At 52.5% G+C, this 12,557-nt stretch overlaps 1 protein-coding gene across 1 annotated transcript in view; it reads right to left on the bottom strand.

Annotated features, from left to right (window-relative positions):
- CECR2 (CECR2 histone acetyl-lysine reader) overlaps window positions 1–12,245 on the bottom strand; it is a gene marked incomplete at its 5' end in the record, with an annotated part of 95,540 nt that extends 83,295 nt beyond the window's left edge. The window contains one exon of the mRNA XM_084279321.1: window positions 12,072–12,245. Coding sequence (XP_084135447.1) covers window positions 12,072–12,245 — 174 coding nt within the window. The remainder of the gene's footprint in view (window positions 1–12,071) is intronic.
- Between the last annotated feature and the right edge of the window lie 312 nt (window positions 12,246–12,557).

Here is a 12,557-nt window from a genome sequence, read left to right on the forward strand (position 1 = left end):
CTTTTTGTTGACCTTTTCTTTTTTCCTTGAGCATCTCTCACCATCAAGAAACAGCACGGCTGAGAGGGAACAGACATATCTCCCTCTCTGCTGACTACAGCCATTCCAAATGAAGGAAACCGGTTAGATCAAGAAATTCAGGCTTGGACAGCACAATGAAGCATCCACTAATAATCAATCCCTTCACAGCAGCCTTCCTGCCAATTGGCTACAGACTAGGCAATAATTATAAATTGTAGTTACTTCCCCAAGGAAAAAACAACACAACATCATATGGCGGTCCATGTTTATCCTTTTAATTCTGAAACCTATCCTGCCTACAAAAAAACCTCACCCCCCAAAAAGACATGACTTTCTAACTGCCTTTACTGGGGGGGGGAAACCCAAACAACAAAACACCCTGAAATCCAAAGCTGGGTTCCTCCTGGCTTCACAAGAAAAGCCCAAAACCCACCCCAAAAGTGATAAAATTTGTGAAGTTAGCAGAAAATTCTAAAAATACCCGGGGCGGGGGGGAGGGCAGGGGGTGGGTTATTGGCTACTGAGATACTATTGTCAGCACCATGTGCCTGGCATCCTGCTACCTCAGGAAGCGCACATAGGAGAGAACCTGCCCCAAAACACTTATTAACCAGCATGAAGATGCAATTCGAGCCCGACTGAAGCTGCCACCTGGGGACCCGCATTCCTTGACAGCTCCGCCATGCACATTCCAGCCCCCTCACCCCCCAGCCCTGAAACCAGGTCAGGAAGGCACAGCATGACCTGATCTCCACCTCTGATAGTGCCGGGCCCTGTCCCATCCCCTCCTGCCACCCTCACCAGAGTCAGGCCACATGCGCTGCCGCCTCCCTCCCCGCTGCACAGAGCCGGGATGCGGATACCCATCCGCACACATGTGAAGGGACTCCTTCTCAATGCCACGGCTATTTGCAGATCAGCCATCATCCAAAACTTCCCAAAATGAGAAAGTCTGGGCCTTTGGCAGGTCAGGCGCTTACTACAGTGAGTAGTTTGTTCCGCCGAGGGACTCGTAACACCCTCCCAAATTACACACTGCCCTTTACGGGACGCCACAGAAGCTGGAATCGGCTCTCTTCTCACATTCCTTAATAAGCACTTCCATTGGAGAGCAGTGTGGATGCAGGGCATCAGCTGCAGTTAGTCATACCAGAGCACCAGGCTCCCTCTCCCCGCACTCCACACCACTATCTGCAGCCTAAGAATATCCAGCCCCAACACCCACCCAGCTGGGGCTGGGGGAGTCAAGTGGTCGGAGCTCCCAGGCATTACAGGTCTCCCTGTCACAGGAGACTTTCACTCTGCCTCCCCCAAGCCTCCGGTGGGGCCCCCTGATAGCCGGTTGAGATCCTACAGATCATGGAAAGATAATCCATTGCACTACTAATGCACTACTGCAGCTGTCCATGGAGAAAATCCCCTTTCAACCAAAAAAAAAAAAAAAAAACCAACCCAAAAAACCCCTCAAGCCCTTTGATCCTCTCCAACACACAATTATCTTAAGGGCAAAATAGTCTTCTGTGCTGAGAGGCACCTTATGTTGGGCTGAAAGAAAGGAAACCGAGACTGCTATTCCCTGCTTATTCTACATGGCTGCCCTGTCTGACAAGGCGAGCCGCTCTGGCCTCTTCAGCGCAGGCCTGAAGCCCTGACGGGCAAGATACCTGCCCTGGGAAAAAACTTGGTTTGTTTTGGTTGGGTTTGGGTTTTTAAAAGTAAAAATAAAAGCCTGAAGTGTGTCAGCAAGATTTGACTGATTTCAGCTGCGTGCTGAGGTCTGGCTTTGGAAGGAACAATTTAAAGAGTGTTTAAAGGACAATTTAAAGTTGGCCACCATCAACTTGAATTTAAACTTCTTTTAATTAGAATGTTAACTTAAAAAAAAAAAAAGAAGGAAGAAATATAGCAAGCCTTGATAAAGTACAAAAAAACCCAAACCCCTTTTACAGAGGCTGGTACGGGTTCCTCCCCAGGTACCCCTTGCTGCATGACCTCTTGTTACCTGTGCTGTCTCACTCCACCTGCTATCCAAGGCTGCAGTGCGATAAGCATTTCTTTCAGTAGAAGGGTCAGCTATAAAAAGCCTTTCCCCTCCCTGCTGCCTATTTCCATTCCCGAGCCACTGCTTTGCTCATGCTGGTACAACCCTTTTGTGGGGCTGCGGATGGAGCCAGCTGGAGGAACCCGCTACTGGTTAGATGTAGCTCACTCAAAGGAGAAAAAAAAAAAAAAAAATATATATATATAAAAAAAGGGGGAGGAAAAAAATTGTTGCCATTTTTAATCCGGGTGAGCAGTTTTACTGCCATCCGTGATGGGTGGAAGGACCTGCCGTGGGAAGGCAGCTTGAGAATTGATGTCCTCTGGGTCCAGCAGACATCACTCATGAGTCCGCACTAACACCACAGGCAGAAACAGCCACGTGATGTCAAAACCCTCTGGTGAAGAATATAAAAATAGAGAAGAAGAAAGACAACCCGTCACTTCTCTCACACCTTGGAATCTTATTAATTTTAGAGGTACTCACAACTACACTTTATACAAGGAGTATAGAAAACTCATCTGTAGGTCCCAGCTTGTGCATATTTCTCCATCAATCAGCCATTAGTAAGTTCTGAGCTCTTGGCTGACTCAATCAGAAGCAACAGGAGAGCTGGAGACTTGGACACAAGAGTTTCTATGGAAAGCGCTCACCATACTTGGCCCCTGCAATCACCCTGAACACGTTTACATGCCAACACACAGACATGGCCTGCAAGTTTCATGGGGCAAGAGGTGATCTTTGCAAGAGAAGCAGACAGAAAAGGGAGGAGAGGCACTGAGAAGCGTCAGATGGGGGTGTGTGTGAAGGGCTGCCATTCTCTTGTGCTCAGACTGGGAAATCTTCTGTCTTCTGAAACTGGGGCTCATTTTCACTTGCACAGGCGCAATGTGGCTTGCATGTGAAGACACACTTCGCCTTTACAGAGCTCCCTTAACCTTACTTACTCGGGTGCCATGAGGCATCCTATGTGCTGGGGCAGTAAGAGTTAGGCATCAGTGAGGTCTTAAAGTACCCCAGGAAGAGGTCTTGCACTGCTGGGCTTTTTTTTTTCTTGCTTATTTTTCTGTGTTTGAGCCTGCTCAGCACACCAGAAGAGGGAGCCTTAGACTCCTCTCCCATGCTCATCATTTGTTTTATATTAGCAACAATGACAAGCTCTATTAAGAGTCAAGCTCTTTAAGTGAACTCTCACCCTTTACCTCCTAAAACAAACAAAAAACACAAGCAAGAAAAAAAAAAACCCAAACCAAAACCACAACCGCAACCCTATTTGCCTCGTGTTATGGATATATAAATATTTTTGCTGCCACAGAACTCCCTGTTGTACAGGGCTCACCAGAAAACAAGCTCTGCCTTCCAACCCTTTGGCCTCGCAGAGCCCCTTTACAGCAGGCTTAGATGGAGAGAAGGAGCCAGAGAATTAATGGGCTTACAAACAAAAGGGGGGTGGGGGGGGAAGGACCCTCCAGAATAACTTTTACATCAGCCCCAGCAACGAGAACTAAACTAAGGGTAGAGTTTCAAGAGCCACTGCAGACTGACCCAGCACCTTGCAGACTCCCCTCCAAAAGCACGAGGTCCTGCTCCCACCACAACACAGCAGGGCTGCAACCCCACCACCACCACCAAAAAAACCCCAGGCAGGACTCAGCAAGCAGCTGGGCTGGCGCCGGGGAAGGGGGCAGACCACAAAGTCAGAAGCACAGCCAGGGCAAGAGCTTGAAAGGGGCCGAGACCGTCCTTCTGGCAGCTGGCAGCCCCCTAAACCAAAGCTTCGGGTTTCACTGCTCCCTCAGCAGAGCAGGCCCTCCTCTTCTTCCCACCGGGCTGACCGCGCCATGTCAAAACCTACAGAGACACCCCCACCCCCCTCTTGCCGAACTCAGCCGCGATCATACTGGGAAGAGCTGAACCAGTCAGGATAAGCACACCTGGGGTGAAGAGCTCTCACTGCGTACAGAGGGTCAGGCCCAGAGCTCCTGTTGAGCTGGCGGCCTGAGGACCAACAGGCCCCTTCACGTTTCAGATCTTTTTGGTATCAACTTTACATTCTGCCTTCTCCAGCCAGCCCCCAGCAACCCTGCCCTGGGTGATACCGAGAGCGAAAAGCTGGTGTTTTATCAGGCGCTTCCAAGATGTAAAGAGAGTTCATCCAGAAGTTGAGCCCATCCTTAGGGCAGTTGCTACACTGGGCTTCAAGGCCACCTCTGAGTAAAGCAAAGACCTTGACTGCCATCAGCCCGTAACGTCAAGTTATTCCCCTGTCCCTGGTAAAGGCAGACTTAAAATCTTTGCCCCGCCCCTCCACCTCTCCACTCCCCCAAAAAAAAGGCAGAAAAACATGTGTTCTGGTAGAAATCAAACTGCACTAGGACCACTTTTCCCCCATCAGCTGTTTTCTGTGCCTCACAAAAGGCCACAAACCCCTCCTAATTGCAGGAGCCCTCCACCTAACAGACCCTGCTCTCGGGGCCCTCCTCCCCAGGAACTGGGGGAGAACTGGGGCACAATAGGAAGGAGACCGGCTAAAGGGAATAGATCTGTTAAATTAACACATTTTCTGTCAACCAAATCAGCTGCCCCTAGTGCTATTGTTGGTGAAACAATGGAGACCCCAGGAATGGGCACCCATTAAAAGGAACAAGCCTGCTGAAAGGATACACTCTGAGGCACAGCCTTGTGTGTTTAACAGGATTCTCTACTGTAAGGAAGGAGGAATCACTAGGCTGCATTGTTCCCACCACCACAGCAGATGCTGTTGCTTCTGGTAACGAGGGGGTTGGGGGGGGGGGTGGTGGAAAGAAGGAAAAAAAAAAATCATTTTCATACCTACATAGAACAAGGTTTACCCGAGGAACTTTTAATTCGAGAACTTTTAACTGCCTGGCTGTTGCCATTTCTGCGTATGGCCCTTTTCTCGAGGAGATTTTTGCCTGAAAGAAATCTATGAAAGCATCCATTGCCATTACAAAAGTTAATTCTTCACCCTTCATGCAGGCACTTAACAGATGCCAGGGGCAGAATGGCACAGCTCTGCCGGCATTATTCGAGGGAGGGAGAAAGACAGCAGTTAAGCAGGTCTACATATAAAGCTGCAACACTTTAAAGGTGTTACTTTTAGCTGGTCTAGTTAGAACAAATTCCAAAAGAAACGAACTGGAGGCCTAATTTAGATGCACCGTGCAGAGGTTTGCATGAGCTCCGCGGCGCTGGTGCGGGTTTGTGGCCGCCGGGTCTTCACAAACAAAGCAAGCTGCGAAGTCATATTTAAGTTACTGCACAAAACATTTTGTTTCCCTAGCAGGGAAAGGCTTGTACCAGATTATTTTAAATCGGTTTTTAAGCAAGTTCATCTTAAACCACGTCGGGCAGGTTTTCAAGCACCAGACGTCATTTTCAGAGCCAGCCGCACCGGTGGAAGAGGCAATTGCCTCCAACCACCACCACCACCAACCACCGAAAACGCGTGGTAGCAACCCCCACGTACTGCATCCCAATCTTCGAAATTCTTACCGCGTTTCTCCTCCTCGTCTGCCTTCGACTGCTACAGCCATTCCCCAACTCCCCTGCCACCTAACTCAGATCCATTCAAAATGTTGCTGTCAAAATAACCTTCCTTATCTATTGTTCAGACACCCTCTGGCTGCCTGCAGTCACTTCTGGTTTCTTTTCATAGGCTTAAGATAATGTTTTAACTCACATATCAGCCTCCTGAACTACCTATTCCTTCTTTTTGTGCCCAGTTACACGAGGGTCTCATTATATAAAACGTAAACACTTGTTAAAAAGTTTAAAGATCTGCAGTTGGGAAAGATGTGACTTGCATGTGAAATGGAAACTGATATAATGCTTTCCAATTTGCAGGCCACTTGAAACAACAGCTCCGAGAAGTATCTCTCTGCCTCCCCCTCCATTAATCTCAATGAACTCTAGAGCCCAATACTGACGTGTAGAGTGTTAATGATTCTATTACGGACAGAATAACCACGGCAGCAAAAAGTGAAGACCGGCAAAGTAAGAACTGCTGCTGGAACAGGGAGGGGGAGAGAGATGGGGCGCTGCCGAAGCTACAAAACCAAGGAGCGGATGGGACGGGTAGAAAGAACACTCAACACAGGAGTAACCCCACATTTCATTTTGGTATTAAAACTTAGGTTTTCAAACAGCAAATACCTACCTCCCACCCTCTACTCCCGTGAAGCCGATGATGATGCCCGGGGGATGCAGAGCCACCGTGGAGTGACTGTGGCACATCACCTGAATTCACAGACCTCTCCATAAATGGGTCTCTCTGCACGATGGGACCAACACTTTTTCTTTTCAGTATGCTTGAAGTCCTTATGTTTTCCCAACCCTGACTTGCCATACAGCACCTCTCATTGCACTGCGAATTACCTTTCCTAAAACAATCTGCTTTTCCTAAAACCAGGTGCTTTGCACTGAAGAAAGTTTCAGAGAGGTCTATTGTTGGCTCTTGTTTTGGAGAGCCAGTGCCCACTCCTTTCCAGTTTAAAGTCACCTGCCACCAACAGGTACATGGCAAGAGGGATGGACACCCCAAACGACTGAGCTATTCTACTGAAAAAGCCTTTAAACCAGCTCAGTCTTACCTTCCATGAGTAGAGCTGACCTACATGAATTCACTGACATTTCTGTCAGCTTGCTGCACCTACTTATCACGTTGATCTTAATTAGATTCTAAATTCTGATCAGAAACTACCTGGCTGTCTCAGCTATCATACAACACATCCGTAGATGCTGTACATGCTCCTTTAATACAAATAATAATGCAATGCCAGATCAGAATGGCTATGGAGAGGTGAAGGGCTTTGCATGCAGGTACCATACCACGCTGCCTGTGCAATTACACCCATACAAACCACCAACAGAACAGGAAAGTTGTGACCTGCTGGTGTCACTGATCACAAGGGACACACCCAGAGGACACAGAGCAAGGGGCTCCACAGAGAAATTTCAGCAGAACCTAACAAGAGGGGTCAAAGCATATCCAGCCATCCTGTCCTCGCTAGGAAAAACTGAGTTTCTTCCAAAGTACTAAAATCCTAACAGATTTAGAGTTTAACAGGTTAAAAAGTATTTGCTTTTAAAGCGATATCTGGTTTGCAGAGGTAGAGGAAACACTGCTCTCTGCGCTCCCCTTCGCACGGCTGCAGCACAGCTCTCCCTCTTTGCACACTCTTCCTCCTCCTGAGGGACCCACGGGAGCAGAAGCAGCCGCTGGTTCGCAACAGCCACGTAATATATTCCTGACAGAAGGAGCCTGTTCAAGAATCCACGGCAGATACCGCACCACGGGAGGAAAAAGGTGGGCAAGAGGAGCGGTGCCCTGTCTGTGGGCAGGGGGAACATACCTCAAGGTAAGAGCCAAAGCCCGGAGTGCTAGGAAGGGGCAAGAGGCGAGGAAAAGCATCTTAAAGCCATAGTGAAGTTAACAGCAGAGGCAATTTGCCCAAAGGCGCTTTTAAAAACCACAGGAAAAGATTTATGTTTTCCCTGTGTAATGTGGCTTTTCCCCCTTTTCCAAATAAACTAAGTTAACAACAATGTTATGACTATTTCCAAGCACGTTCTGGAAAGTCACCTCCCCTCAACCTACCCAGGCAGAAGTTCCCAAATGTTTTAGTTCACAGCTCCTGGGAGCACATGCCAAAGAGCTTGGGTGGCCGTGCCACGCTGGCTTCTGTTTTCAAGTTGTGCTGAAATACCGTTGAAAACGTTAAAATATCCTCCCCATATTTTCAATGCAAACAGTCCCCTACGGCTGCCAGGAGGGTATTTCAGTTGCAGAGGGGAGGGCACATGGCCAGGAGACACTTTGTTCAGGAAAGGTGTCCCACATTACATTTCGGTCTTGAAGAAGGAAACAAATCACTTTGTATCATTGCCTGGACTAAATTGACCGTGGAAAGCATCCTTTTTGGCCAGCGGGGCAAGGCCTACCATAAAAACAATGTGCCCCACCAAGACAGACCTTCTCCTGCTGGAGTATAGGTAAGGACAAGCCCACTCAATACAGATTAGATTTTATAAAACCACCAAGAGAGAAGCCACGACATCCAAACCAACACAACTAACAGCCCGCTTTCTGAAGTGGCATGAAAGTTTTGCACAGCAGATGGCTGACGAGGCAGCCATTTAAAAGGGGAGGGGGGGGTTGGGGAAGAGGACAACCCACCCCAGAAGGCAGAAGTGCTCTCTGCCATCCTCAGGGATCCACGTAAAAACACGGCGTGAAGCCGACACACGTCCCACGTCCCGGTGCACCCGCTTCTGGCCCACTGAACTTTTGACCCACTGGCGGTAGCTGAACCCCTCCTGAGTCCATCACCCGGCGATGCTGTAGCGGAGATTTGAAAAGAGGAGCCCTGTGCCTCATCAGGCGCCTGCATCTGCCGGAGCCAGCATGGGGGCTGGCTGTGCCCACCCCCTCCCTGAACAATGCCCAGGCCCCGGCCTGATGGATGCACTTCTTTCTTTCAGTTTTTGGACACCCCTTTCCCAGTCTCTGGCTCTGCATTGGTCCAGCAAAAAGAAAAACAAAACATCTGCTTCCCAGGTTTCTTGACATCCAGCTGTTGATGGCAGCCTCGCATCTGGAAGCTTTACTTTCTTTCTGGGCCAGTAAGTAGAGGGTGAAAGGTTTGCATTTAGGGGGAAAAAAAAAAATTAAAGAGAGGTCCATGCCTCTTCCCTGTACTGAAGCCCCCAAACTTCTCAAATACCACCAACAAATCTGCTCAGCACGGGAGGGACGGGTCCAGATGGCCTATCATTACAGAGCTTCCAGCGAGCTTTGGGCAGACCCAACAGGGGGGAAAAGATAAATCGGGGGGGGGGGAGGGGGGGGGGGAACACCATCCCAGCCCTCCCCCCAAAAAAACACCACTCAAAAGATAGCTACCACTTTTTTTTTTCCTTTTCCCTTTTTAAAAATATATTTAAAGATCTGGTTTTGTCTGGTTTTGGGACTACAGATTGTAACAGTGAAAGTCTGACTTCATCCTCCCCTAAAACTGAGGGGAGTGGGTGAGCAGAGATTATTTGTTGCAAGCAGAATTATGGTTTAGAACTTCTTTTTGTGACAGTGTTGCAAGAGTCCCCACTGGAGGTACACTAATACCAGAAAAATGAAAAAAATAAAAAGCCACCAACAAGGCTTTAACCCGAGAAGAGCTCAACCCTCCTGGGAAGGGGAGAATATCCTCCAAAGCTGATGACATCGGCATAGGGTCACCTCTTAGGGATACAGGACACACACATTTGCCATGAAGCTCAAGGAATTTGAGTATGACCACCCTCTGGCTGAAACACCCCTCCCAACCCCCACCCCCCCCTCCAGGGTAAGCCGCCCCATTTCTCTTTCCATGCGCAAGAAAACAGGTTCACCCAAAAACACCTGTTTTACTTTGCATCCAGAGGGACCGGGGCACTCACCCCTGGGTCACCCAACAGGGACTGTAACTTTTGAGGGAGGGGGCAGTAACTTCTCAACCCCCTTGCATTCAGCCACAGGCACCCCTCCACACGACAGCCAAAGCTAAAGCAAGAAAATGCCATTTGTAGATGAACAGGGGTTCAATTTTGGACGGCTGGCTGGGGGGTGGGGGTTCCCTGCCAGAGGGATGCACCTCAAGTCCTAGTGTTTCCCCAAGCCCCTAGAAGAGCGGCTACCTTTAGTTTTGATCAGACAGCCTTGAAGCTCAAAGCCCATCTCAGAGGCAGCAGTGAGACAAACAGAACAGACACCGGCATTCCCAGGTCCAGGAACAGGGTGGGGGAAGCCTTCTTTACGCTCTTAAGTACAAACAAACAACCAACAAAAACAATCACAGAGAGCGGCAATCTTAAGAGAAAAGCCTAAGATCCTTCACCGGCCATGGGTTTCACACCAGGAACAGTTTGGGCAAGCTCTTTGTGCAAAGAGCCGCTCCCCAGATAACCCTGAAACCCGCGATGAGATTGGAACAAGGATGCCAGGGGCAAAGGGGTAACAAGATGGTGAGCTTCAAGGACCAGCGAGTTTTGAAACCTCCTGGGTTGGGCTGGGCCGCTCGCAGCGTGCCGGGGAAGGACGTTTACTCCGCATGCCTGAAGACGTGGAGTTCTGACAGCTGCATCCGTCCCCTCGCAGCATCCCGGGCTGAAGCGCGGCTTCCACCGCCCCTCGGACGGCCGCCATCCCTTAAAACCCCATTCTGCCAAACGCTGCGGGGCCGTCCGCACGCACTGAGGGGTTTTGGTGACATTTTCAGCTCCGGCTCTTTAACACCTCCACCCCACCTCCTGCACCAGCACCAACCCACACGCACGCCCCGGGACCCCCCCCCCCCCAAAAAAAAAGCAAGTTAATTTGTTCCGAGTGATGTTAACTCCCCCACCCTAAGCGTACTCCGGGAACCAAAGGGAAGCCCACATTTACTTCATTTGTGAGGCAAGCCAGATGCTAATTGCCTCCAAAGGTGAAAGGCTAGCGCCTTGGCCCTTTTATCATTGTAAATTCAGGTTCCTTCAAGACTTTGCGCTGCTGGGCCCGAGAGCCTCCCCCCCCCCCCCCTTTAATGGTTTGGCATCAATAGGAGGGGGAGGGGAGTTCCCTTTCGCAAGAAGTTGCATCATTGAGAAGAGACCTTATCCCCTTTCAAGATTTCGCACCGCATAAGGGATTCCCCCTCTTCAGAAATTCACATCCTGCTCGAGGAGTTTTTTGCTCTTTAGGGCTTCGCGCATCCCATTGAACTTTTAAGCATCTTTGGAATTCGCATTCACGGGGCAATTACTGTCTTTTAAAAAAAACACACGCCGGCACCACGTTATTCACCCGGTTTATTGCCAACGCGCTGGCAAGAATAGCTTTTCACAGCAAGCACAAAAGGTTTCCTACCAGGGACACACTCTGTTTGCAACATCTTGTAGCCGGAGCACAAAATATTTACGGAGCATTAGCCACGCTCGCGAAAATAAGAATTAAAAAAAAAAAAAAGAAGAGGAAAAAAAATAAAGAAAGAAAAAGAAATAAATGGGGGACACGCACACGAGACAAGAAAGTTTCAGAGGAAAACGGGTGAAGCGGTACGAGAGCCGAGTTTCCCCCTGCGCGGGGGGCAGAGGCGGCGGCGGCGAAGGCACCGTCGCTTCCCCGGAGCCGCACAATGAGCGGCGCGGTGCCCTGTGCGGAGCAGCCCGGCCTCGCTGGGGCTTGCTGGGATGCGGGGAGGAAGGCTGCACCCCCCCGCCGCCGCACGGCTCGGCCGCGACCCTAGTGCCCCCTCCCCCCATCCTCAAACCCCGCAGCGGCACTGGCCAGGTGGGGATCTCCTCCCTACAACCCCCCCCCCAGCCCCCCCAACAAAAGGAACCAACTTGAGCACAGGCGGAGCAGGGTGGGGACACCCCACCCCACCCCCCCCAACAACAACAGCCGCGGGTAACCCCGGGGGAGGTGGGGGGTTACCGAGCCGGGCCCGCCTCTCGCCGCCACCATTTTGGGCACTGGGGACCCACCGCCGGCTCCGTGCCGAGCACCCCCCACCCCCACCCCCCCCAACCTTTGTGTGTGGACACCGGCCCGGCGGAACAATGCGGCCCGGCGGCGCCCGGCCCCGCTCCGCCCGCGGCTGCCCCCGCCGTGTGCTCCGCCGGGTCGGGAGCCGGAGGCGGCGGGGGGTGGGGGGGGTCGTGCCCGCCGCCGCCGCCGACCAGCGCTCCGGGACGGGCGCACCGAAAGTTTGCGAGCGCGCCCGGGAGGGACGGGGAAGTTTCCGCATCTGCTGCAAGCGGAGGGGAGAGCCCGCGGCGCATCGCGCCGGGATCCTGCGGCTCTCCGGAGACCGGGGATCGGCGCGGGGCGCCGGGGAGCGACGCGCGGAACCCGCTGGGCAGCGCGATCGCGGCGCGGAAAGAGCCCGCGGGCCGGGGCGCGCAGCGGGCGGCGGCTGCCCGGCGGAGCTCGCATCGGGAGGGGGCACGGCGGCCGCGGGGCTCTCACCTCGATCTCGAAGTCGGGCAGGCGGAAGGCGGTACGGAAGAGGGAGCAGAAGTGCGCGATGGCCGGGACTTCCCACCAGGAGCGGAGCTCGTCCAGCGCCACCGCCGCCTCGGGGCCGCCGGTGCCGGCCACGCCGCCACCGCCGCCGCAGCCGCCGTCCTCCTCCGGGCACATCTCCCGCGGCCGCCGGGCTGCCTGCCTGCCTGCCGCCCGCTCGCTCCCTCACTCCGCGGGCGGCTGCGTGCCGCCGCCGCTCGGCGCTCCGGCTCCGCCCGCCCCCCGGCGCCACGCCGCTCAGCGGCCGCCCCCCGGCGGCCCCGCGCTGCCCCCTCGCTGCCGCCCGCGCATGGGGCGGCTCGGCGCCGGCGCGGGGGCGCTAGGGCCGGCGGGGGCGCTGCTGCTGCTGCTGCTACTGCTGCTGCTGCCCCTGCCGCGGGCGGCCGCCGCTGCGCGGGCCCATCCTCCCCCGCGCCGCCGCCCGCGCCC

Source organism: Gallinula chloropus (genome assembly GCF_964237585.1).
Source record: "Gallinula chloropus genome assembly, chromosome: 1".
Classification (NCBI taxonomy): Eukaryota; Metazoa; Chordata; class Aves; order Gruiformes; family Rallidae; genus Gallinula; species Gallinula chloropus.